This window comes from Schistocerca serialis, chromosome 3, assembly GCF_023864345.2.
Source record: "Schistocerca serialis cubense isolate TAMUIC-IGC-003099 chromosome 3, iqSchSeri2.2, whole genome shotgun sequence".
Classification (NCBI taxonomy): domain Eukaryota; kingdom Metazoa; phylum Arthropoda; class Insecta; order Orthoptera; family Acrididae; genus Schistocerca; species Schistocerca serialis.
In genome coordinates, this window is record NC_064640.1 from 893,104,613 (window position 1) to 893,132,468 (window position 27,856).

Genomic DNA, 27,856 nt, shown 5'->3' on the forward strand with positions numbered 1-27,856 from the left:
TCATCGTTATTGCATAATTTGTAATCTATGAAGGAACTAAAATAAATATGAAAAACTAGCCTTCACAATTTGTATTTTTTTGTGTGTGTTAACTTTTTAAGGTATATCAAGCACGAATGGTGCCAGTAAAATTTTAAATAATGGGATAAATAGCTTCCGAGCCTGAAATTTTTCTAAGTGGCTGGTCCTCAGTGTTCAGTTTTGAATGAGAGTCTAACACTCTGTCACTTACAAAGCTCATTATACGTTCTCACACATAACAATTTACCTTGTGAAAACGAAATTTACTTTGAAATTAACACTTCTGAAACCATCATTTGCAATACTTTCTCGTGACCTATTAGAAATCTAAACATTTGTGACATCACGTTCACCAAAATGAGGCATACGAGAAAGACTCATGAAAAGCAGTTCGTCGTTATTAAGTACTGCATAGTCTTTGACATATTTTGCAATCAGCAGACGCTTTTGTGTGTAATATGTCTTGCTGTTGTAAATGGCGCACTTTGAAACTAAATTTTATTTTGGCGTTATTCTCCTGTTTATGTTTTATTGCTGTAGTATTATTCAGCAGTAGCTGTTACAGTATCAGTTCTTACCAGTCAAAACTACAAAAATTTATCTGAAAACTAAAACAATGAAAAATACCTGGAATTCAAAAAAAATCCCAGGCTTTACCTGGACTTCTCCCAGATGAAAAAATTCCTGGGTTTTTCCCAGATTTTCTAGGGCATATACACCCTGTTTGTCTAGCCCCTCTATACTCCTTCCACCTTTCCCTTATTTGTCTAGTACTGGTTTTCCACCTGAAATTTTGATAATCATACAACTTCTTTTGTTATTTACAAAGGTCTCTTTAATTCTCCTAAAGGCTTCTAACAGCCTTGCTTTTGTCCTTCTGCCATTTTGCTCTTTCTGTCAATCTCAGTTTTTAGGCAGCTGCATTCCCTTTTGCCAGCTTCTTTGTTGCATTTTGATATTTTCTCCTTTCAGCAATTACATTCAACACCTTCTGTGATATGCACAGATTTCTGGTTTGTCTCATCTTTTTACCTATTTTATCTTGTACTGCCTTCACTATTTCATCTCTCAATGCTACCCATTCATCTTCTACTGTACTCCTTTCCCCTGTGTCAGTAAATTGTTGCCTATTGCTACCTCTGAAACTCTCAGACAACCTTTGGTTGTTTCGTCTTGTCCAGGACCCCCCTCCTTAATTTCCTACCTTTTCTGCAATTTCTACAATTTTAATCTATAGTTCATAACCAATAAAATGTGGTCAGAGTCCATATCTTCACCTCAAAATGTCGTACACTTTAAAATCTGGTTCCGAAATCTCTGTCTTACCATTATACAGGGTGTCCCACTCAAACCTCCCTGATTTCAAGGAGCCAGGAGAGAAAAACCACAGTAGATACAACAATGAAAAATGCACCACATTGTAGAGCATCTCAAAGAATTTATATTCTCGTGTCATAAGTGCCAAGTATTGTCGCCAGAGTGCAGCATGGTCGCACAAAGTGAAAATGGCAACTCCACAGCACCACACACAAGCAGTAGTGTGGTTTGCAGAAACAAAATCGCAGATTACTGCGCAAAGAAATTATCGTCGTGCGTATGAATGTGATCCACCCGATGTAAAAACAATTAAGGAATGGTATAGGAAGTTTCTAGCAACAGGAAGTGTTCTGAAACATTCTGGCGGTGCACGTTAGGGAGTTTCAGAAAAGACGGTGGAGGACATCAGACAAATGTTTCTCAGAAGCCCACGTAAGTCAATTTGTCAAGCATCTAGGCAACTTGATGTACCTTGATCAAGATTGCATCATGTAGTTCACAAGTGTCTTCGTATGTGTGCTTACAAAGTGCAAATTATGCAAAATCTGATGCCAAACGACAAACCATGCTGACAACAATTTGCTGTGGATATGCTGCAGCGTATTGATATGGATGCCAGTTTCTTGGAATTTATTCTCAGATGAGGCAACCTTTCATCAGCAAGGGTTAATAGGCATAAAGTTCAAATTTGGGGTTCACAAAACCTGCACATTGTCATTGAACATGTTTGTGATAGCCCTAAACTAAACATCTGGTGCGGGCTAATGCACGACAGGATTGTTGGGCCGTTCTTCTTTGCTTAACAAACAGGGAATGGGTCAGTGTATCTGGACATGTTGGAGCAGTTTGTGTACCCTCATATACAAGACTCACAACCCATCATCATTTTTCAACAAGATGGAGCTCCGCCGCATTGGTCAACAGCTGTTCGCAAGTTCCTGGATAGGAAATTCCCCAATCATTGCATCAGGCGTGGAGGACCCATTACCTGGCCACTACATTCATCCGACATTACGCCGCTTGATTTCTTCATGTGGGGATTTGTGAAGGACCACATGTATGTGACCAAACTGGACAATATTCCTACATTGTGACATCATATAACTAATGCAATTGCAACAACAACAGGGGAAATGTTACAAAGAACTTGGCAAGAAACTGAGTATAGACTCGATATTCTTCGTGCTACAAATGGTTCACAAGTAGAGGTGTATTGATGATAAATAAATTAATTCTTTGAGATGCTCTACAATGTGGTGCATTTTTCCTGTGTCTTTGAAATCAGGGAGGTTTGAGTGGGACACCCTGTATGATCAGTCTGAAACCTCGTCTTGTCTCCAGGTCTTGACTACCTATCATGGGTCTTAAAATGTTAGCAATGATTAAGATATGCACTGTGCAGAATTCTACAATGTGGATTCCTCTCCACCAGCCCACATTCTTCTACTATTTTTCCTTCTCTTTCTTTTCCTAGCACCAAATTTCAGTCCCTCATCATAAGTAAATTTTCCTCTCTCTTAACTATCTGAATAGCTTCTTTTATTTCATCATACATCCTTTCAATCTCTTCATCATCTGCAGGGCCAATTGGCATATAAACTTGTACTACTAAGGAGGGTGTTGGCTAGTGGCTACCTTAACTAAGAAAAAGAGTTCATTATGCTGTTCATAGTAGCTTAAACACATTCGTATTTCCTTATTCATTATTAGACCTACTCTTGCATTATCCCTATTAATTTTTGTATCTATAGCTCGTCAAAGAGGTGGAGCCCCTTCACACCCACACCGATGTGGCGATGATCTCAAGAGATCTACTGTCACCTCTGTATTTGTTAGTTACTGATAAAGAACTTCACGGGATGTGGGGCCTTGATGTTATCCATACGTCTGGCTAGGATTACCCAGTAATACAGTCGCATCTAGGAGCTACATAGTGGACGAAAAGCAAATGAAGGGTAGCTGTTTCAAGGGCAGAGGGAAACAAAGTGCCAAGGCAAGCGCCAAGAGAAAAAAAAAACTCTGTGATAATCTGGTTGGGAGGTAACAGTAATAGCGGTTTTCGTGCTATCTGGGACAAATCATGCAAGGGTAAGATGGTTGTTAGTTTTCGGTACTGTGTAATGCTGGGTGCTGTTTTCATAGCTTAGGTCATCATAAAAAGTGTCAGTCCTCTCGAGGAGGGGTACTGTTGGGCTGGGCACCTACATGATGATACGTCAGTACTGACCTAACCACTTTTGTACCAATGGGAAATTGCAAGCACAGACCAAATCTTGTTAGAATATCTACATTTGCTTACTCCACACACAACATAGACACTGGCTATGCGTCTATGGTAAAATTTGGGTTGAATGCACATAACATATAATTTGAAACAACTATGGAAAGAACATAATAACCAAAGTTCCAGACAGTATAACAAAGGTAGTTGTTTTCTGATACCATTACTTTTGTGTGATACTCCAATACAAATAGCAACAACATACTATTAATAAGTATATAGCTAGTTAGTTACATGTTCCATGGATCATTTGAATGATTCATTTATGTTACTGGGTGAAGGATCAAAAATTTTTGTCACAGCATATTTAACTACTTTCTAAGCCACTGATAGCTCTAATAATGAGTAATAAAGGTAATTTTTTTCTGTAGTATTGTAGGTATGGACATCATTGTTCTTCTCAAATTGTACTTACTTATGACAAATTTCATTGGCGAATACATGTATTGTGACAGGGCAGTTAAAATTCCTAAGCCCTTGAAGAGCTAACTACTACACGATGACTGCATGTGAACAAAATGTATTATTCTTATTGCTCACTTTTGTGCAATAAATAAATCATGCAGTTCTAAAAACCACCTAACAAATACATTTCAGTAAAGCTCAATCTTTCCACATTTAGCATAATCCAGAGAAGAAAAAAACGAATACAAAATGGTGATGCACTAAGGTCACAAGTATTTTATTTAAAATTCTTATCACAACCTCAAACACAAATCTACACTTAAAATATTTGCTTACCGAAAACGTCCATAGAACTCATGGAAGGATTGTTCTTTAAGTCCACAAGGCAGATGGAAAACCTTTTTACAAGTGTTTCCACAGCAATACACAGTTGCACCACCTCTGTTGCAATAGCAGCAACGCTAGGAGGAAAATTAATATGTCATTTAAGCATTTTGTTTTGAACAAAAATTCACATGCACTTTCAAAATCTAATAAATCCAATGGAAAATGATCACTTGATCACTGTTAGCTTTAAATCTGAACTAGCGATACGCAGATTTATGTAACTAAAGTATACTGTAAGCCCCTAGTGTAATGGGATAAATTATGACAGTACTTGGAAACAAAAATGGTGCAGTAATGGTAATCAGGTCAAACCAGGGACAGATAGCACCAATCACTGAACTGTGCAATCTGCAGAAGCTGAACTAGCTATCATCAGATCACACATACCATTGCCAAGCCCATCTCCATAAGGTACTACAGCCCAGACATGCTGCCAGATAGGACAACAAGTAATTACATCTGCTCCATATTGTTTGACGTGACATCCTTACGCAGCTACAACCACAATATCAGCAGAGAGCTCCAGCATGTAAAGTCACCCAAATCAGCTTGTCATTCAGAATGAAATTTTCACTCTCCAGATGGTGTGTGCTGATATGAAACTCCCTGGCAGATAAAAACTGTGTGCCTGACTGAGACTCAAAACCAGGACCTCTGTCTTTCACTGCCAAGTTCTCTACTGTTTGAGCTACCCAATCACATCTCATGGCCTGTCATCACAGCTTTACTTCCACCAGTACCTCATCTCCTACCTTCCAAACTTCACGTAAGATTCCCTGTGAAACTTGCAAGCCTAGCACTTCTGGAAGAAAGGATATTGCGGAGACACGGCTTAGCCACAGCCTGGGGGGATGTTTCCAGAATGAAATTTTCGCTCTGCACTGGAGTGAGCACTGATATGTAACTTCCTGGCAGATTAAAACTGTCCGCCGGACCGAGACTTGAACTTGGGATCTTTGCCTTTTGTGGGTACTTGCTCTACCAGGAAGTTTTATATAAGTGCATACCCCGTGTAGAGTGAAAATTTCACTCTGGAAACATATGCCAGGGTGTGGCTTAGCTATATCTCCACAATATCCTTTCTTCCAGAAGTGCTAGTCTTGCAGGTTTTGCAGGAGAGCTTCTATGAAGTTCAGAAGGTAGGATATGAGGTACTGGCAGATAAAAAGCTGTGAGAACAGGCCATGAATCACGCTTGGGTAGCTCAGTCCGTAGAGCATTTGCCTGCGAAAGGAAAAGGTCCTGAATTAAAGTCTCAGTCCAGCACACAGTTTTAATCTCCCAGGAAGTTTCAGTTAGTGATCAGTCGACCAGCTGGGCAATGTCGCTGCACCCAATTTGGGTCAGCCACAGCCTTGGAATCTTACCCGTAACTATGCTGCCACCGGGTCGGGATCCACAGATCTCTGCCTGACCGCCCATCCCATGGCAACCAGCACTCTGCCATCGCCTCTATGATACCGCTCATCAACACCAGAGTCTGTCAGCCACCTGCCGTCACTCTCCAGTTGATGGTTCTGAGTTATACTCTGAGTAGTACCACGATGTACTGCAATGCTTGTCGACACCCCCAGCCACTAGCCCCACAGGACATGTTAGCTGCTGCTTCTTCTGTCTACCTAAGTAATAAAGGAGTTACTGTAATCTCACTAGGATCTTCTCCTGCTGTATGCGCATCTATCTTTGCCAGAGAACTGCCACCCACACCCAGCCTTTTCTGCATCCCACTGTAATTGGTGTCAAAAGGATTGCTGAAGATGAAGTGGGACACTCAGAAGACAGCTGCCAGTTCCATGGTTATGTAGCAGCGCCTTACTGAAGGGGAAGGGGATGGATAGAATTCGAGAATTCGAGAGTGCTCAAGAAACATCTGGTACAGTAAGATATATAAGTAGCAGGCTGGATTTTATTCACTCATGAGATTCCCTACAGCTTTAGTTTTGATTTTTCCCTCCTTTTACCATAATCTTGGGGTTATATATTGTTGTAGTGGTCTGCAAGGGACTGTGGGCCAAACCATAAACTCATGTAACATGCACATGGGGCAGTTCAGTTGGACACTCCACTGTGTGCACTGAGTCATATTCCATAACTTGTTGGGTACATTGACAAAGGACAGTTTGCCAGCCAGTACCGAGAGGTGCCTTACTGGGACATGGAAAACTTTTGGATATGGATAAGTCAGGACAGGCATAAGGTTTCCATTGCAAATACAAACTGTATGGAGTATATACTTCAGGATGAGTGAGGACAATTGGATTAATGTGTATATTAATAATTATAAATAGGCATCATGTCAGATTTAGAGTCATGGATGAGTCAAGAACATCGGATGTAATCTAGAAAAATGTAACCCCCCTCCCCCTGAGAAAATAGTTAACAAGTTCTACTTAATTTGTTGAGATAGGTTTAAGCCATGGTACAGTGCCAACCAATGAAAACAAGACTGGAGAGTCACTACAGTATTGACTAGTTAGGTTTTACTGTTTTCATATCACGTAGCATTGTCTCAAAACAGCAAAAATGCTGAGATACGACACAGATTCAAAATGGTCGTTAGATGTGACATAATCAATTAAACAGATTCAGCTCCATCACAAAATGATGTTCATGAAAGTCACAGAGCCACCAACAACAGCTGACCAAGCAAAACAAAGGGACATAATAGGAAAATCTATCACATGTTGCACGATATGTGGAAAGGATTACTGTACAGCATACGTGGAGCTGGTTCAGCACCTGTAGTTGGGTCAGTGTTATCACATATAAATCTCACAGAGCAAGAGGAATTTTTAAAGAATTAATAAAGAATGGATAGAGTACAAGGTTATGGAAGCTCAGATAGTCACTATGTCTTCAGACCGTGGCCAAAAAAAGGTTACTATGGATCTCCTACTGTTTTAAATAAACTTTTACTAAAATGCACTGAAGCACCAAAGAATCTAGTATAGGCACACATGTTCAAATACAGAGATATGTAAACAGGCAGGATACAGTGCTGCAGTCGGCAACGCCTATATAAGGCAACAAGTGTCTGGCGCAGTTGTTAGATCGGTTACTGCTGCTACAATTGAAGGCTATCACGATTTAAGAGAGTTTGAACGTGGTATTATAGTTGGTGCACAAGCAATGGGACACACAATCTCCGAGGTTGCAATGAAATGGGGATTTTCCCATACAACTATTTCACGAGTGTACCACGAGCATCAGGAATCCAGTAAAACACCAAATCTCCGACATCGCTGCAGCCGGAAAAAGATCCTGCAAGTACAGGTCTGATAATGACTGGAAAGAATCATTCAATGTTTGTTTTGTTTTGGTTTTATTTTGTTTTAGGGCACAAAAAACAACTGGGGTCATACGCGCCCAAGTCAGAACTATAGGACATGAATACAGAGAGGAGTTAAATGACTATACGTCAGTCCCAATTGACAGAAGAAAAGATAGCTAAAAACAAGCACGTGGAAAAAGGACTAAAAGACACCATAAAGAAACGGAGGTCCAAAACTAAAAATTAAATGGCCGACAGCCCACGTGTCATTCACTAAAACGGCTGATAAATCAGACAGCAAACGCAAGCTGGAACGTAAATGGTAAAAAAAAAAAAGGGGGGGGGGGGGCAGGCATCAGGAAGTGTCAGGCAGTTAAAATTTGGGCGCAATATGTACAAAGTGGTGGGGAAGCTCCACTTAGCAAATGGCGATCGCTAAAAAAGGCAGTGCCGAATACACAGCCAAGTTAAAATAATCTCCCTCCAGCGCGAGGGCCGTGAGGAGGTCGTCCAAGGCACTGGGAGAGGCTTAATAAGCCAAAGTTTATTCCCATGAAGGGAGGACCATTGGCAATGCCAAAGAGACACCACCTCCTGACAGACGGCAACACAGAGATCATCAGAGGGAATAGAGGTACACCCGGGCTGAGGTACGAGGACTGCAGCCTTGGCAACAGCGTCAGCAGCCTCATTTCCTGGCAGACCGACATGACCAGGAACCTACAGAAACATGACACTGGCTCCACCAAGAGTGAGCAAGTGACAGTTTTCCTGGACCCACTACACTAAGGGATGGGCAGTGTACAGAGCACATAGACTTTAAAGGGCACTGAGTGAGTCTGAGCAGAGGACACAATTGAAAAGCCTGTGTCACCGTATGTACTCCATGGCCTGATGCAGGGCGAAGAGCTCGACTGTAAATACTGAGGAGTGTGCCGGAAGCCGATATCGAAAGACACAGGTGCCAATGACGAAGCCACACCCGACCCCACGGTCAGTCCGAGAGCCATCTGTGTATACAAAGGTACTATCGCGAAGTTCCACGCGAAGGTCATAAAACTGAAGGCAATAGACTGATGCTAGAGTAGTGTCCTTGGGAAGCGAATGAAGGCCAAGTTGAACACACGGTCCGCTTCACAAAGCCACGGTGGTGACGGGTTCACACCCACCGGGAAAGTTGCAGGCAGTGTGAAGTTAAGCCACCGTAGCAAGTGCCGAAAGTGGACTCCAGGAGGTAACAGAGAAGAGGAACACCCCCATACTCATGATCAAAGGAATCACCAAAGAAGGAAGCATAGGATGACTGGCCAAGCATGGCAGACAAATGGCATGCATACCTGCTGAGGAGAACGTCATCATGAGGGTAGGACAGTAGTAGTTCAGCACCTTCAGCATACAGAATCTCAACCGAGCTAGTGTAAAAAGCACCCGTGGCCGAATGCATGCCACGATGGTGGAGGAGGACGATATTGGTGTTTAACGTCCCGTCGACAACGAGGTCATTAGAGACGGAGCACAAGCTAGGATTAGGGAAGGATGGGGAAGGAAGTCAGCCGTGCCCTTTGAAAGGAACCATCCCGGCATTTGCCTGGAGTGATCTAGGGAAATCACGGAAAATCTAAATCAGGATGGCCGGACGCGGGATTGAACCGTCGTCCTCCCAAATGCGAGTCCAGTGTGCTAACCACCCACGATGGTGGATATTGTTTGGATGGCATAAGAGGGATGGGCATGCAGACGCATAAACAAAGCATCCATAGTCGAGTTTCGAACGGACAAGGGACCGGTACAAACGGAGGAGGGTGGTTTGACTGGCACCCCAGGAAGTACCATTGAGGACTGCCAGGTAAGATACACGAGAGGACCAAGAGAGTTTCCTATCGAGCATGAGTCCCCAGAACTTCGTAGTTTCAATAAACAGAAGGGCAACAGGCCCAAGATGGAGAGGTAATGGAAGAAATCATTTGCACTGCCAGAAATTCATACGGACAGTTTTGTCAGTGGAATAGTGAAAGCCATTGTCGATGCTCCAGGAGTAAAGACGGTCTAGACAGCACTGAAGATGCCGCTCAGTGAGACATGACCATGGAGAACTGCAATAGATGGCAAAATCGTCAACAAAAAGGGAGCCGGAAATGCCCAGCGGGAGGCAGGTCATTATAGGGAGGTCATTATAGGGAGGATCGGGATGAATTGAGAGCAAGATCTAGCTCCCTCATAGTAAAGGTAACATTGTAACACTCACGATTCGGAGAAGAGAAGGTTATCACCCAAACCTCCTCCACTCGTTTCCAATGGAGGAAGGCAGGGTGATAGTGTGAAGAGCTCGAAACTTCCGCAAAATGGCGGCCAAAGGTGTTGGAGATAGCAATAGGGCTCACAATGACATCTTCAACTACTGTCGGGCCGAAAATTGTGGAATAGATCTTGGTTCCAGAGAGCCGTCGGAGGTTGGTCCACATGACAGAGGAAGGTGTGGAACTTAAAAGAACTAGTGAATGAAATCCAGCTAGCTCTTTTGCTATCCCGAAGAACGCAATGACAATTTGCACGCATCTGTTTATAATTAATGCAGTTTGCCTGGGTAGGGTGGCAGTTAAAAACGCAGAGAGCACGTCTACGTCCAGTCCACCAAGGGACTGGGACAGTGGAAGTGGTGCGGGGGATGGAACATTCTGCAGCAGTAAGTATAACGTTTAGGAGATATTCCACCTGGTAATCACAACTGGGGAAATCTCGTTCTTCGAAGGTCACCAGGGAGGAGTAAAGCTGCCAGTCAGCCTTAGAAAGCTGCCATTTAGGCGTGCACATGGATGAGGTAGGAGTCAGCAAACAGAGAGCACACGGGAAATGGTCGCTCGAGTAGGTGTCAGAAAGAATGGAGCATCCAAGATGAGGGGCAAGCTGGGCAGTGCACAAGGAGAGGTCCAAATGGGAATAGGTGTGTGAGGAGTCGGAAAGGAAAGTGGTTGCTCCAGTGTTAAGGCAGAAGAGGTTAAGAAGATCAGCCAAGAGGGCACCTCTCTGACAGGTCCTGGGAGAATCCCAAAGGGGATGATGCACATTAAAGTAGCAAAATGAGGGGAAGTAGCTGCCCAATAAGTTGAAGTAAGTCTATCCTGGTGACAGTGAATGATGGAGGGACGTAAATGGTACACAGGGTCTGGTGGGGAAGGAAAAGGCGAACTGCAAAAGCTTCAAGATTGACTATGAATATCATCCCGTATGAGCAGCATGACACCCCCAGGAGATGGAATGCCAACCTCAGGGGGAAGATCAAAATGAATTGGTAAGAAATGTCAAAGCTCAAAGCGGTTGTGAGGGTGCAATTTCGTTTCCCAAAGGCAGAGTACAAGGGGACACTGCGACACTAAAAGCAGCCACATCCTCTTTGTGGGACCAAAGGCCACAAACGTTCCATTGGAGGAGAATCATGATGATGAAGAGACGTAGGGGTGTCACCTCAGCAGCTGCCAAGCAACAGCTGGGGAAAGGTGCTACTACAGGACACAGAAGGAGGAGGATCCTGCTCCATGGGGTCCACAGAAGCATCAGCTTGCTTGTGCGGTCAGTCTGTGAAGTCCAATGCTGAAAAACGGTTGTTGGTGCGCACCGGCGACACATGCTGAGGTACCACGTGGCAACACCATTGGGGAGGATCTTTGAAGTGGCAAAGGAGAAGACTGTTTGCTTTTGGTGGACTACTTCGAGTCTTTCAGGTTTGATGAAGGCTTGGGTGTTGTTTGGTTGAAGGGACAGAGGAAGTCTTCACGAAAGTACTCCTTCTATCCTTTCCGGCCTACCGGTTGTGTAGCTGGTGGCTTCACCTCTTCAGGCGAGAGTTTGACTGCTTGTTGCACAGCTGGACGGGGGGATGGCAATGCTACTTTGACACTACGATTTCACAACCTCAGAGCCGAATTGGAGGTCGCATGTCTGCGTGGGCATGTCCTTCATGGAGCGATCACTTGAACAGCTTGCTCATCAAGATACACTGGATAATCCTGAGATGAGGCAGCATGGCCGCCATTGCAGTTGCAGCGGGGAGGAGGAGGTGAACAATCGCCCTCGTGTGCATCCCCACCACAGGTCACAAATGTGGCTGGGTGTTGAGAAGACGTTCTAGTATGGTTGAAATGATGACACTATCAGCAGCGCATCGGATTCGGAATGTACAGCCAGACAGTGATAAGTTCATAGCCTGCTTTGAGTTTGGTGAGAAAGAGAGTGCAGATGGGCACTAAGGAGGAATCTACCTTTTTCATTACATGATGGACAGCAATGACACCCAGATCAGAGAGGTAAGATTGGATTTTGGACTCAGTTAGACCGTCAAGCAGCATGGTGTAAATTGCACCACAGGAACAATTCAAAGTACTATGGGCCTCGACGTGAACAGAGTAACCATGGACAAGTGAGGCAGCAAGCAGTTGTTGTGCTTACAAATTAGAAGTTGTCTCTCCAAAAGCAAAGTGCCATTCCGTAAACAAGAGCAGGATTTTGCAGGGCCATCAATTGCATCTACACCTTTCTGAATAGTAAACAGATTTACCGTGGAAAAGGACTGACCATCTTCAGTATGTGAGACCACAAGGAACCGTGGGGCAGTTGGAAGGATCTTTGCATCATTAGCCTCATTACATTTACATTTTGTGGATGTTGAGTGGGAAGATGATTGACTCATCACGATGAAATCCCCCATGATTGCCAGCGTCTCTGATGGCTCGATCCTTCCAACTTGGGGCCCCCTTCACAAGGGTGCGCACCCGCCTTGGGAGGTTGTTCACACCCTACGTCACACCTCCAGAACACCTGACAGAGGGACCAATTGGCAATTTGAGAAGGTTACAGCTCACACAATCACCCCTCCCTGGGCCTGGCCTGTAGCAGGGGGTACGTGCAAACCCTACCTGTCGACCTGGGGCTGGGTATTACGCATTACCCAGTCACCTGTTACACGTCAGCTGCGTGGGCCAGCCTTCAGGAGTGCACAGGGAGGAAGAAGATGAAAGAGTATCCTCAAACACCGAAGCAGAGGAACAAGAGGAGAAGGGAAACAAGGAAAGGAAAAGGGAGTGAAAAACAAAGGTGAGACTGTTCGTTCGTCAACGACAGAATGCAGGACATTCCCAATAATACCTCAGGCATGTTCCCCAAGGGAGGGGAAAAAGTATAAAAAAGAGGATAGATATGCAGCACAGAAGGGAAAAAATACTGCAAAGGCTGGAGCCCTGTGGTAGCCAAGCATGAACCTGCCAAAGAGTGACGAGCACCTGGTAGGGAGGTGCGGGAGGGGGTGGGGGTGGGGGGGGGGGGGGGGGGGGTTCAATGTGACAGAACTGCAATCTTTCTACAAATACAAATTGCTGCAGTTTTAAATGCTGACCATGCGTACCATTCAACGAAACATCATCAATATGGACTTTCAGAGCTGAAGGCCAACTTGTGTACCCTTGATGACTGCGCAACACAAAGCTTTATGCCTTGCCTGGGCTCGTCAACACTGACATTGGACTGTTGATGACTGGAAAAATGTTATCTGGTCGGACGAGTCTCGTTTCAAATTGTATTGAGTGTATTGATGAGTACAGGAGTATAGGTATGGAGACAACCTCATGAATCCATGAACCCTGCATGGCAGCAGGAGACTGTTCAAGCTGGTGGAGGCTCTGTAATAGTGTGGGACGTGTCCAGCTGGACTGATATGGGACTCCTGATGCCTCTAGATTCAACTCCGACAGGTGACATGTATGTAAGCATCCTGTCTCAACTGCGTTCCATTCATGTCCATTGTGCGTTCCGATGGACTTCGGCAATTCCAGCAGGACAATTTGACACCTAACACATCCAAAATTGCTACAGAGTGGCTCCAGGAACTGAGTTTAAACACTTAGACTGGCCACTAGATTCCCCAGACATGAACATTATTGCACATACCTGGGAGGCCATGCAACGTGCTGTCCAGAAGAGATCTCCCCCCCCTCGTACTCTTATGGATTTATGAACTGCCCTGCAGGATTAAGGGTGTCAATTCCCTCCAGCACTACTTCAGACATTAGTCGAGTCCATGTCATGTCGCGGAACTTCTGCATGGTCGCTGGGGCTCTACACAATATTAGGCAGGTGTACCAGTTTCTCTGGCTCTTCAGTGTATAAAAACATGATGCAAAAGGACAGTGCATAATCACTAATTTCATGCAGGCCAATGTCATCAAACAATAGGGCAGTGCATATACCATTCTGTTGGCATAGATCAGTTTTGTTCCCCATAGACTGAGGAAGGTTTTAGCCCAAAGTACATGTATTCTCCTTGTTAGTCATTAACAATGCTTGTTGAAGATGATACGGGGAGGCGTAGATATGAGCCCAATACCTGCTCCCTCCCACATATTGACATAAGAAATAAGGGTGAATGAACACTTCCTGTGTAAACCAAGTGTTCACTAGTTTGAAATAAGTGTAAATAGTAAAAATGACAATGTGTTACTTTGAGTGAAGTTAAAAATGTGAAATGTAAATACTTGTAAATCAATGGAAATACGAGGGAATTTTTTTTCCTTAGGAAGGGGAGATTGTAACATGATAAATTATCAAAGTACTTGGAGCCAAAGGTGGAGCCAAAGCAGTAATCAGGCCACAAGCAGAATCATCCAGTAATGGCCATTAAACTGTGTGATCAGCAAAAGCGACCACCCATTTTGTCAGACCACGTGTACCATAGTCGGGCCATTCTCCACAAAATGCTACAGCCAAATACGACAGCCCATCATGGCCTCTGTTACAGATCATTCGGCATGACACATATGCACAGTCACAACTGCGAAGTCAGCAGTGCGGAGCAGTAGCATTTAAGCCCACCCGAACCAACTCCATTGATCTATCATCTCGGCAACTTAGCTACACCCAGTCTGTGTTAACTGTGGTCTTGCCGTAACTATGCCACCACCGAACACGGTTCGTGGACCTCTGCCTGACTGCCCATACTCACGCAGGCAATGGTTCTGAGTTAGACTCTGGGCTGCATCATGACCTACTGCAAAGCCTGTCGATGCCACCAGCTTCTCATGCTGGAAAAGGCCACATGTGGTGCTGGACTGCCACCCAGCATACATACTATGCCAACTCAGCAGACCAACACCCAAGCAACTGTGTTAACCACTCACTGGTCTACCTTGCCTGCTGTTACCAGGCCGGAACATTATGAGAGAAAGCCCTAATTGTGCCAGAGATGAGGGGCACATCTTTAATGTCTGTCCACAGCAAAAAAAATTAATAAAGAAGTTAATGTAAATTCACCAGTATCACCTCCTCTTGCGCCTGCGTCCATCTTCGGCAGAGAAAGAACTGCCACCTACATCCAGTTATCCCTGCATCCCATTATACTAGCACAAAGCATCGAAACAATACATAATGATTACAAATATTAACATGGTAAACCACAAAATGTACACCTATTCTTGTGGACAGTGACTACAAATTACTGAGCTTACAAGGAATCTGGAGACTCTCTTTGCCTTTCATTAGTATCATGATTTCAAATGACCTGGACTCATATCCACTTCTGGAAATTCTTGTTTTGTGTGTGCACTGTGGAGTTGTACTGCAAAATGGCACTAACTTCAAGCATTAGATCAACTGAATCACCTACATTCTTAATAGACTATGTTGATAAATAAACCATCAAATGTACAAAAATCCTGAAAATACCTACAAAACTACTAGTAATACAAAATACCTTAGCTCCAGTAATGGGTTCTGGCAATGTACATTCCATCAACAACTTTGAAAATTAGTTTTAAGTAGTGCAGTATATGAAGCAATATATTTACCACTACTCATTAAATATTGTAGGAAGAAAATTAAAAAAAAAAAAATGATCCATGTGAAAAAAAACCGCCTGAGAAAAGAGTGAAATATCCAGAAGACATTGCAACTTCAACACAAGTTCCCGCCATTTGCGGAGGGGAGGTACGTACGTGATTACAGTTTTAATTCCCTGCAACATGTAAAACAGCTGTCAGACCGCATTACTGGTGTTGTTACCAGGCCTGGTAGTGCACATAAGAGGCGTGAACAGCACAAGGTGATCAGTGATCACTGTAAACAGCACAGATGCCACATACTTGTGTGAGACAGCATTATCAGCACCTGACAGAGGTTGAAAGAGGCCTCATTATTGGGTCTTTATTTGACTGGCTGGCTGAATCATGTACTATCCAAGTTTGTCGTGCATTCGGACGTGACAGTGGACCAATGATGGACATAACATGAACATGAGGGCTGGCATACTCAGCGTCACGGCTCTGGCTGACTACATCTGAACATCACACAGGACGATTGCTGTATTATGCACCTGGTAACTCCACATCACTGGCTGCCATCCGAGAATAAGTACAGGACTCCCTGCAACATTCTACATCATCCTGCGCCAGTGGTAGGAGACTAACAGCTGCTGGCCTAGGAAATCACTATCGCACATGTAGCCTTTTGTTAAAATTAAAACACCAACTGCTGTGTTTGGAGTGGTGCCGTGATTGGGAAGAATGGACTGCTGATAAATGACGTCACAAAGTGTTCAGCCATAAATAATGTTTCTGCACTGCTCCAGATCAGTGACTCTGTCAGCGAGAAACACAGCGCTGTTAATCCTGGTATCATGGTGGGAGAGCCATCAGTCACGGCTCATAGTGATTGAGGGAACTCTGACAACACAATGGTGTGTCATGGGCATCCTGTGTCCTCATGTGTTACCTCTCATGCAATAGTACTGCGATGCCACTGTGCACATGGCACATGTGCCTATGAACCATCTGTGTGATGATGGTCTCCCATGGAGAGCTAGATGCTTACCACCTGTCCCCAATGTAACTTCTGTGGGACCAGCTCGGACATCAATTCTGTCCCAGTGTTAACGTCCACAATATCAAGGACCAGTAACAACATCTGTGGGCCAGCTTGCCTCACGAGAGAATAAAATGACATTATGACACCCTTCCCAACCAAATCAGTGCACACACCAGGAAGTGCAATGCTGTACTGATAAGTGGCTCATGCTGCAAAGTTCTTAGTATATTTGATGCAATTTTGCAATCAGTGAAATAACATCACATGCCCTCTTAACTCATGAAGTTTCCTTTCCTCCTCCCCTTCTGGGTGCCTCACTTCCTTTATCAGGCAGTGTTAAAAACAAAACAAAAAAAATGAAGAGAAAGAATGGCTGGTCAGTACTTACCTACAGGATGTGAAATTGTAGTACTGCTGATAGATTTTAAAGTGAAAAAATTATCCCTAGCTTTCTTAACTATTAGTAACTTCCTCAGGGAGGAGACTAGGATAGGCTGAGGAATAACCCAGAGTGACATACGAGTGACCTGCCACTCCTTTCTAAGCTCCCCAACCCATCCTTCTTGCCTTCCCGAGGAAGGAATTAATGTTTCTAAAGACTAGGAAAAGCTTTTTCACTTCCAAGTTTCTGCAGGCATTACTGGAATTTCAACTTCCGAAGACAAATACTGTCCACCAATTCTGTCTCTTTCTAATTATACTGCCTTCAAAGCATGAAGCACATGAACTTTATCTCGTTCTAGATTACATATGCGTTTCTGTGACCAGATATCTTTTATCCTGCTACGTCATTTTAATCTATGGTGTACTTTAACTATTTCTCATGTGTGCCAACTGAGTTCTCTTATTTAACTATTTACTTTCTATGTGTCTGAGGCAAACATAGGAAAACAGCATAATACTTGTAAATACTAGAATAAAAGACACACAATTTTTAAGTCAGTCACTAAGATTTGATCAGGGACAGGAACAACTCCAATAGACATAGTCTAAGGTGACTTGGCATTGTAAAGATACAATACTGTACTTATCACAAACCATATACTGATAATGTGACTGTCTGACCAAGTAAAATAGTTATCACATTTATGAATTCACGTCTGCTTTTAGCTGTGTCAGTCACACACCACGATTATATGTTAATGTTTCAAATATTGAGGTACTTATAGATATGCCAACTGAATGAGGCTGTAATAAAGAATCAGCAATAGCACTGCAGTCGCTCTAAGTGATTTAGGTTAACAACATGAAACCTAAATCAGAATGACAAGGAGCAGTGCAAACTGATAGTGTCAACAGCTGATGGGGTATAAGAAGCGCAATGACATTTTGTTCTAATGGACAGGGTAGTGTCCAATTTCCCACTTAGGCTTTACGAACCAACTAAGCTGGAAGCAACTGTATGCGAAGGTACATATACATAACACATTCTGCATGACACAAAATTCTGCATGACACAAAATTCTGCATGACACACAACTCTGGAAGGATAATCTGTAATGGACATACATTTTTTTTTCTCCTCAACTAAAAAGAACTTTGTATCACTGGAACACATTACTATAACTGAAACATGAAGGCCGAGTCATGTAAGATGTAACGCCTATTTTATTTCATTAACAATTCAAGATAATGAAAAAAGGTTCTACACAAATGACACAGGTGCACAATTTTCATTAATGAAATTAATAATTTTAACTCTTATATCAACTGATATATTGATGCAAGCACGATTTTCTTAAAATGAACAGCATACTCAGTTTAAAATCAAAAGAAACCAGAAAATTTGAGATTTTTGTGGTCACTAGATGATGTACCACGTGTAGAAGTATGAAACTGGAATTTCCCTATAGATGGTGCTAGTTGTCAGTGCAGGGCCCGTGAGAACGCATCTGCAGCGCCATCTGCTTCCTGTAATGGCTGATGACTAATGTCAAAGCACAGTAACCAAAGTTCCAAACATCAGTATCTATTTCAAATCCGTAAACATGTTGAGTTTTGTGCCTACGAACTACGATTTGTGCATAGCATTGGTTTTCTGTTATCATTTGAAGAAAAATAGGGCAGAATCACATCAAATGCTTGTCGAAGCCTTCGGCAAACATGATCTTGGAAAACAGTGTTTCGAGTGGATCAAAAAATTCAAAAATGGTGATTTTGACATGAGAAACAACAAGCGTGGGAAACCAACAAAAAAGTTCAAAGACAATCAATTGCGGGCCTTATTGGATGAGGATGACGACCAAACTCAACAGGAACTCACAGAACATCTACATCTACATACATACTCCACTAGCCACCAAGCGGTGTGTGGTGCAGGGCACAATTTGCACCAAAGTCATATCCCCCCCCCCCCCCCCCTCTGTTCCACTCGCAGATCGCACAAGGGAAAAACTACTGTCTGAATGCCTCAGTACGAGCTCTAATTTCCCATATCTTTGAATGGAGATCATTGCGCGATTTGAAAGTTGGTGGTAATAATATATGCTCTATATCCTCGGCAAAGATCGGATTTCGGAATTTAGTGAGTACCCTCTTCCGTTTAGCGCGTCTATCTGCAAGTGTATCCCACTTCAAACTTTCTATGAGATTTGTAACACTCTCACGATGTCTAAATGTACCAGTCACGAATCTTGCCACTCTTCTTTGGACCTTTTCAACCTCTTGAATGAGACCCAACTGGTAAGGGTCCCATACAGGCGAAAAATATTCTAAGACTGGATGAACTAACGTACTGTAAGCAATTTCCTTTGTTGAAGGACTGCAACGCTTCAGGATTCTACCAATAAACCGCAATCTAGAGTTCACCTTGCCCGTAACTTGTGTAATCTGATCATTCCATTTGAGATCATTTCAAATAGTCACACCCAGATATTTGACAGATGTTAACACTTCCAAGGACTGGGCATTTACTTTGTACTCAAACATTAATGGGGATCTTCGCCTTGTTATACACAGTAGGTTACACTTACTAATGTTGAGAGGCAAACTGCCAGTCATTACACCACGCCTTTATTTTCAGCAAATCCTCATTGATTTGTTCACAACTTTCGTGCGATACTAGTTTCCTATGGACTACAGCATCATCGGCAAACCGTTTAATGCCCCCGTCAATACAATCAACCAGATTGTTTATGTATATCGTAAAAATCAGCGGACCTATTATGCTGCCCTGGGGCACATCTGAAGTTACGCTTGTTTCTGTTGAAGTCACCCCATTCAGGGCGACATACTGCTCTCTGTATGTTAGAAAACTTTCTGTCCAACTGCATATGTCATAAAACAGACTGCAAGCGCACACTTTTTGAAGCAAGCATCTGTGCGGAGCTGAGTCGAACGCCTTTTAAAAGCCGAGAAATATGGCATCAACCAAGGAGCCGGTATCTACTGCCTGTTGTATATTATGCACAAAGAGGGCCAGCTGTGTCTCGCATGACCGCTGTTTCCTAAAACCATGCTGTTTTCTGCAGATGAGCTTCTCAGGACATAGAAAGGTCATTATGTCTGAACACAAAATATGTTCCATGATTCTACAACAAATCAATGTTAGTGAAATTGGCCAGTAATTATGTACATCCTGTCTTCTACCCTTTTTATAGACTACTATGACCTGGGCCTTCCTCCCGTCCCATGGAACTTTCCGCTGTTCCAATGATCTCTGACAGATGATGGATAAGAATGGTGCTATATTTGTAGCGTAGTCAACATATAATCCTACAGGGTTACCATCTGGGCCAGATGCCTTCCTGGCGTGTGAGGATCTTAACTGTTTTACAATCCCAGATACACTAAACACTATGTCAGCCATCCTTGCGTTTGTTCGATAATTGAAAGGGGGAATGGTGCTGCAGTGCTCTACCATAAACGAGTTTTTGAAAGCTAGGTTTAGAATTTCAGCCTTCTGTTTATCATCATCTGTTACATTACCCATACTGTCAGCAAGAGAAGGTATTGAATGATTTGTAGCGTTCATAGATTTTACGTATGACCAAAATTTTTTTGGGATTATTTCTAGAACCTGCAGATAAAATACTGCTTTCAAATTCATTAAAAGAATCTCTCATTGACCTTTTGACAGCTGCTTTCATTTCGCATAATTTCTGTTTGTCAGCGGGGCAGTGATTACATTTAAAACGACTGCAAAATTCTCTGGTTTCTCAGCAACTTTTTAATATGTTTGTTGTACCAAGATGGATCCTTTCCCTCGCCTATATTTTTGCTAGGCACATACTTCTCTAGCATGAGGTGGACAATACCTTTAAATTCCAACCAAAGATGCTCAATATCTTTGTGTCCTGCAGTGAATGCTTGGAGCTGATTATGAAGATATTCATTACCAACACTTTTACTTGCTTTCCCAAACAAGAAAACGCTATGTTATTTCTAGATGGAGCCAAGTCTGGAAAACAAGGAAGAAGGTATTAGCGACCATAATGTCGTCGTGGCTTCGATGTCATTGCAGATTTGGCTCCATCTGATTATCATCTATTTGCATCACTGGGACACTCTCTCGCTGAACAACACTTCAATCTGTATGAAAATGTACGAAAAGAAAATGTACGAAAATGGCTTCCAGTCTGGTTCGTGTAATTACTGAAACCAAAATCCTGTTTCATACTTCTACACCTAATATTGCTGTTGGCTTTTGTCTCAGGAATATCGGCCGATGTTTGTGTAACAATTTTTCTGACATTTTGCCAGCACCAATGGATGCAATTGTCAAAGGTTTTCAATAATAAAGGAGGGTCAGCGACTCATGCTGACAACAAGTCATAAAATTCATTAAACTATTATCACCTGGAGAACTCACGACAAAAGACAACAGGCAGTGTGTCATGAATAGAAATCTGGTGAAGATAATACATTGATGTGACACTTGCTACGATGGTTCTGAAAATTTTTGCAACGTCTTTAAGAAATGTGCTAACAATGAGAGGCAAAGCAGGCAGAATATGCTGTTACAGTGTAAACCCTGCTAAACCAAGTACTTACAAAATACTCCATAGTTAACAGTACACTGTGACTATACTGTAGCTTCTTCCACAAAACAATGGTTTGCTTAAATACACTCCTGGAAATGGAAAAAAGAACACATTGACACCGGTGTGTCAGACCCACCATACTTGCTCCGGACACTGCGAGAGGGCTGTACAAGCAATGATCACACGCACGGCACAGCGGACACACCAGGAACCGCGGTGTTGGCCGTCGAATGGCGCTAGCTGCGCAGCATTTGTGCACCGCCGCCGTCAGTGTCAGCCAGTTTGCCGTGGCATACGGAGCTCCATCGCAGTCTTTAACACTGGTAGCATGCCGCGACAGCGTGGACGTGAACCGTATGTGCAGTTGACGGACTTTGAGCGAGGGCGTATAGTGGGCATGCGGGAGGCCGGGTGGACGTACCGCCGAATTGCTCAACACGTGGGGCGTGAGGTCTCCACAGTACATCGATGTTGTCGCCAGTGGTCGGCGGAAGGTGCACGTGCCCGTCGACCTGGGACCGGACCGCAGCGACGCACGGATGCACGCCAAGACCGTAGGATCCTACGCAGTGCCGTAGGGGACCGCACCGCCACTTCCCAGCAAATTAGGGACACTGTTGCTCCTGGGGTATCGGCGAGGACCATTCGCAACCGTCTCCATGAAGCTGGGCTACGGTCCCGCACACCGTTAGGCCGTCTTCCGCTCACGCCCCAACATCGTGCAGCCCGCCTCCAGTGGTGTCGCGACAGGCGTGAATGGAGGGACGAATGGAGACGTGTCGTCTTCAGCGATGAGAGTCGCTTCCTACTTGGTGCCAATGATGGTCGTATGCGTGTTTGGCGCCGTGCAGGTGAGCGCCACAATCAGGACTGCATACGACCGAGGCACACAGGGCCAACACCCGGCATCATGGTGTGGGGAGCGATCTCCTACACTGGCCGTACATCACTGGTGATCGTCGAGGGGACACTGAATAGTGCACGGTACATCCAAACCGTCATCGAACCCATCGTTCTACCGTTCCTAGACCGGCAAGGGAACTTGCTGTTCCAACAGGACAATGCACGTCCGCATGTATCCCGTGTCACCCAACGTGCTCTAGAAGGTGTAAGTCAACTACCCTGGCCAGCAAGATCTCCGGATCTGTCCGCCATTGAGCATGTTTGGGACTGGATGAAGCGTCGTCTCACGCGGTCTGCACGTCCAGCACGAACGCTGGTCCAACTGAGGCGCCAGGTGGAAATGGCATGGCAAGCCGTTCCACAGGACTACATCCAGCATCTCTACGATCGTCTCCATGAGAGAATAGCAGCCTGCATTGCTGCGAAAGATGGATATACACTGTACTAGTGCCGACATTGTGCATGCTCTGTTGCCTGTGTCTATGTGCCTGTGGTTCTGTCAGTGTGATCATGTGATGTATCTGACCCCAGGAATGTGTCAATAAAGTTTCCCCTTCCTGGGACAATGAATTCACGGTGTTCTTATTTCAATTTCCAGGAGTGTATAATGACAGACGAACATATGAAATAGTCTCTGAGTTAGCATTCAGTTCTGTTCACAAAAAACATCGCTGAGTACGTGTGTGTTGTATAAAGTAGACAGTGGCTACTATGACAAAATTTATTTCTTCTGGGTCCTATGTGCTTGCTGCATGTAGCTACTGTAAGGGAGTCCTGTTTCATGGTGTTTACACCCCACAGCACATTCTGGCAGTCTTGCCTCTTAATTTCAGCTCATTTCTTGAATATTTTGGCAAAACATTTCAACGTGAACATTAATGAGTGTTATACCACTGTAATCTATTTTCCAATAGCTTTCAAATAACATTAAAAATGTATATCATTCTATTTTAGAAAACCATACTTGGTTTGACATTTCAGTTGACATTAAAGGTAGTACCATTAATAATGTAACAAAATTACTTACCATTTTGTACATTATTGTTTACCAAAAACCTTGTATCGTATCTTGAATCATTCACAAAATAAAAGGAAGGTTACATCTTACAAATCTCATCCTGTATATCTCTGACAAAGACTAGTCTTTTAACATTATGACTGTTACACTTCCTGCCATTAACACTGCAACACTTTATTTGATTTGGAACAAAAGAATCATCAACCAAAAGAGATTGTCAACTGGTGTGTATATTATAGTGTAATATTTCACAATAGAAGCACTAGCACTGATCTATAAATATGACACAGGATATCAAAAGCATCTCCTACGTAAAATCTTTTGCGGCTTTGGGTTCAACAGATACCAAATGAGAAGACTGCTACAATATTTGTTTGCAGTACTAAAGCAATGCCAAGTTTCTCTATCTCAAATTATGAATTGTAAATTGTAATCATTGTAAACCTTTCTGTCACAGGATAACATACAGTGCCTGGAACTCTGTTCCAGATTGTGTTCAACACATATACCCACCATCGAACTAAGCCTCTAACTGAATGCATTATCTTATCAAAAGTATCTGAATACCTCTATGAATTGCAGAATTGAGGACTAGATGTCATGACAAGCACACCTGCCACTATCAAAGGAGGCAGGGAATACTAAGATGTCGGTAGAGAAGCAGTAACTGTATCGGTAAGGAAAGCTCAGTGACTTCAAACATGGACTGTCACTAGATGTCACCTGAGTAACAAATCCATCACAGAGATTTCAACCCTTCTAAAACTGCTCAGGTTGACTGTGGGTGATGCGACTGTCAAGTGGAAATGCAAAGGAACAACCACAGCTAAACCAAAACCAGAGAGACCTTAGCACTGCTTCAGAATGGGACCATCAAGAACTGTAGAGGGTGGTTGTAAAAAAAAAAAAAATAAATAAATAAAATAAAATCACACGAAACTATCTGAAGGAATCACTCATGATTTCCAAAGTAATACCAGCAGTCCAGCTAGCACAAGGACAGTGCATAGGGAGTTAAGAAGAATGGAGTCCAATGGCCAAAAAGCTCCGCATAAGTCACACATTTCTGCAGTCAATGCTAAGAACACTTAAACTGGTATAAAGAATGATGAAACTGGACAGTGGATGTCTGGAAACAAGTGATTTTGTATGATGGACCACACTACAGCCTGTGGCGATTCAATGGAAAGGTCTGAGCTTGGCGAATGCCTGGAGAATGTTACCTGCCATCATGCATACGGTCCTGTCACACGAACGTGAACACCTGTCAAATACCTGAATAACCACCTTTTGCAGGGCAGACATGCAGAAAGAGTGTCAATCAGGTTCTGGAAGGTACCAACAGGGATGTGGAGCCATGCCGACTCAAGAGCCAGGCCCAGCTGCATTAGGTTTCTCGGCTGAGGATCCATGGCACTAGCAGGCCGATCAACGTGGTCCCACAGATTCTCGACTGGATTTAAATCTGGGGAGTTTGGTGGCCATGCACATACAGTGTGAGCTGTGTGGCATGTTGCATTGTCCTGCTACTAGATACCCTCACGTCGGGTAAAAACCGAACTACATGTAGGGATAGACATGGTCTTCAGTAATAGATGCAAACTTGTGTTGGAGCACTGTGGCTTCCAGAATGACAAGATCACCCAGAAAATGCCACGAACATTCCCCAGACCATAATGCTTCCTCCTTCAACCTGGACCAGGGTGGCTACTCAAACTTGGAAAAAAAATTTCCTTGAGAATTACAGGTAAGTACTAAACATTTCCAGATGAATATATTCATTTCTTTCTTATAAATCATCACTACATAAATTAATAAGAAATGGTCCTCACCCACAAGGGAATAGAGCTTTATAGTTTTGTCAAAAACATTTAACAGCCACGATCATATGAATATTTATTTATTTAAAACAACTGGTTTTCACAGACTTTGCTGTTATCTTCAGGCCTTAAAAAATATTTTTGATACGACACACGTTCTTCTACGTTGGACCTCATGCCGTGTAGTCATGAAGATAAAAATCAGTGCATTATACAAGATTTTTCATAACTAAAATATTCAAAAACATAAAGCACCTTGTGCAAATGGCCATGTCCACAACATGACAGCAAAGTCTATTGAAACCGGCTGTTTTAAATAAAAAAGTATTTATGCGATCTTGGCTGCTGAATGTTTTCAGCAAGTAAAACAGATCTCTGCTTCAATCTTCTCTAAATGAGAAAATTCCATCAAAAAATTTTTTAAGTTTTATATATATCTAGGAGTTCAAGGAAAAACAATACATTATAGGAGGTTTAAAATGAAGTGATTAAAAATAGTGACAAAAGGTCATTCAAAACAAAACCAAAATTATTAAATTGATAGACATCTATTTAAAATTAAGCAGGCTTATACAACGTAATTCAATTTTCTGCCAAAATATCGATTACTTCAAATATTATTTTGAAGTGCAATAATGTGTGCTCAAACAACACATATAAAATATGTGTTTCATTCATATAGGTCCCTACAATTTCTTGAAACAATGAAGTCCCAACTCAAAACATGTAAAATGTCTACTCAGAAATTTGATTGAGAAAAAAATTTTGGAAATTTTCGGATAATTTCACTATTTATGAAACAAATACACTGACACAATGCAGTCAGCTAATTTTTTAAAGCCTTTATTTGTTCTTCAAGTGCCATGCTTCTTTCGTAGCACTTGCCAAAATTTCCAAACTCTTTCATTTCCATGTCATTTTCAATTTTTCTAAAATGCTCTGTTCCTCTTCACGATGTTCTTTGAGTTGATCACAATATTCTATATAATGTGAGTGTGCATTCTTTCTGCTGTGAATAAGGAATTTTGGAAAATCCAAGTTCTCAATGCCTCCTATACCACACACAGCATCATATATTTGCCAACGTGTAACAACAGACTTGTCCCTCATGCTTTCAAAGAGGCATTCATTATCAACAGAAATGCCCCTTTCAGCTTTAGCATGTCATGGGAAAGACTGCAAACTAATTTCAATACAATTGACAAGTTTTGGTATTTATCGCTATGGATATCCCTTTTTTCAGAATGATTGTTTTCTTTAAAAGAATTGTTATATTTGGTAGAAAAGTCAGGTCACTGAATTCACACATTTCATTATCTGCTGCAGTTCAAATTAGGTGATTCATTTCTGTGAAAATACAAAGCAGCTTATCAAGACATGATTTTGCCAACATTTGGCATAATCAAAACTGTGTCAAGATACCTAATGGCGAGTATCAATGGGTAGTTTAAGGGTGACTTGGTATTAGGTTTGATGACGAATGTTTGAAGACTTATCCTACATTCTTGTCGAAACTTAAGAATATTGACAGGTCTTACATCCAAAATGATTTTCTTTATTTCTTTATGAGTATCAAAACTTAGAATTATCTTGATTGAAGTGCTTTTTTCTCACATCTCCAGCTTCATAAAATGTTCTAATACTGTCTGTACTGTAGACACCAAAGCTGTGTAAAGAAATGGAGTTAATGGAGCATCTGTCTGGAACTGTGTTTGGAAAGGTTTGATATTGCAGGCTAACAACTTGAAAAAAGCAAGTTTGGGACAAAGCAACCGATCATTAACAAACTTACTCACCAACATGAAACTTTCACTAAACAGTTCATTCTTATCCTTCTCCACACCCTCACGAAATATCTTCATTTTTGGTGTTATATCGATTGCTATTTGAACAACCGAGGAATTCTCCAACCATGTGATACAACAAAATGCTTTTGGAAACATAGAGGAGCCTGAATACTAAGTATATAATGCTCTACAGACTGGAACATTCTTGAACCAATTACACAAGGTTCTCAAAAATAACGCAATGTCCCAATCTGTTGCCTTGTATGCATCTTTGAAACACTATGCATGTAATGAAGCCCACAGCTACCAAAATATAACAGTTTCAACTCTTCTTAATGTGCTTTAAACTACTCCCACAAAGAGCCAATTAACATTTGGCCCATCCATCAAAATCTGGAGAATCTTTCTTTTTGGTGTGTCTTTTATCACATCAATGAAAGAAGAGAAAGAAGATAAAAGGTCGGTAGCTCTGGAGCGACCAAGAAGAGGGAAAGTAAAGTATCTTGTTACCTCTTTTATCTGTATTCCAGAATATTGTATTCAAGTCCATCTGTGTGCTTTCCATAACTTTATTCAGAGAGTCATCAAAACCATGAACATACGTAACTGGCTTTCATCAGCAACCCAAGGAACTGTTAATTAAATAAGGTGCAATTCTGATCATAAGGACGTATGCTATCTTATCCCACTTAAGTTGCACCTCATTAGCTATAGCACTATCTTTACACATTCTGGTAAATACAGCAACATCCTTTTCAGCTCTCCAAAGTGACTTGTGTGTCATAACTGTTTCAACACACCAGAGAAATTCTGCTTTTGT

At 42.5% G+C, this 27,856-nt stretch overlaps 1 protein-coding gene across 1 annotated transcript in view; it reads right to left on the reverse strand.

The window, feature by feature from the left end:
• LOC126471136 (uncharacterized) overlaps positions 1 to 27,856 on the reverse strand; it is a 260,530-nt gene that overhangs the window by 175,779 nt on the left and 56,895 nt on the right. The window contains exon 4 of the mRNA XM_050099226.1: positions 4,361 to 4,485. Within this exon, the coding sequence (XP_049955183.1) occupies positions 4,361 to 4,485 (125 nt within the window). The remainder of the gene's footprint in view (positions 1 to 4,360; positions 4,486 to 27,856) is intronic.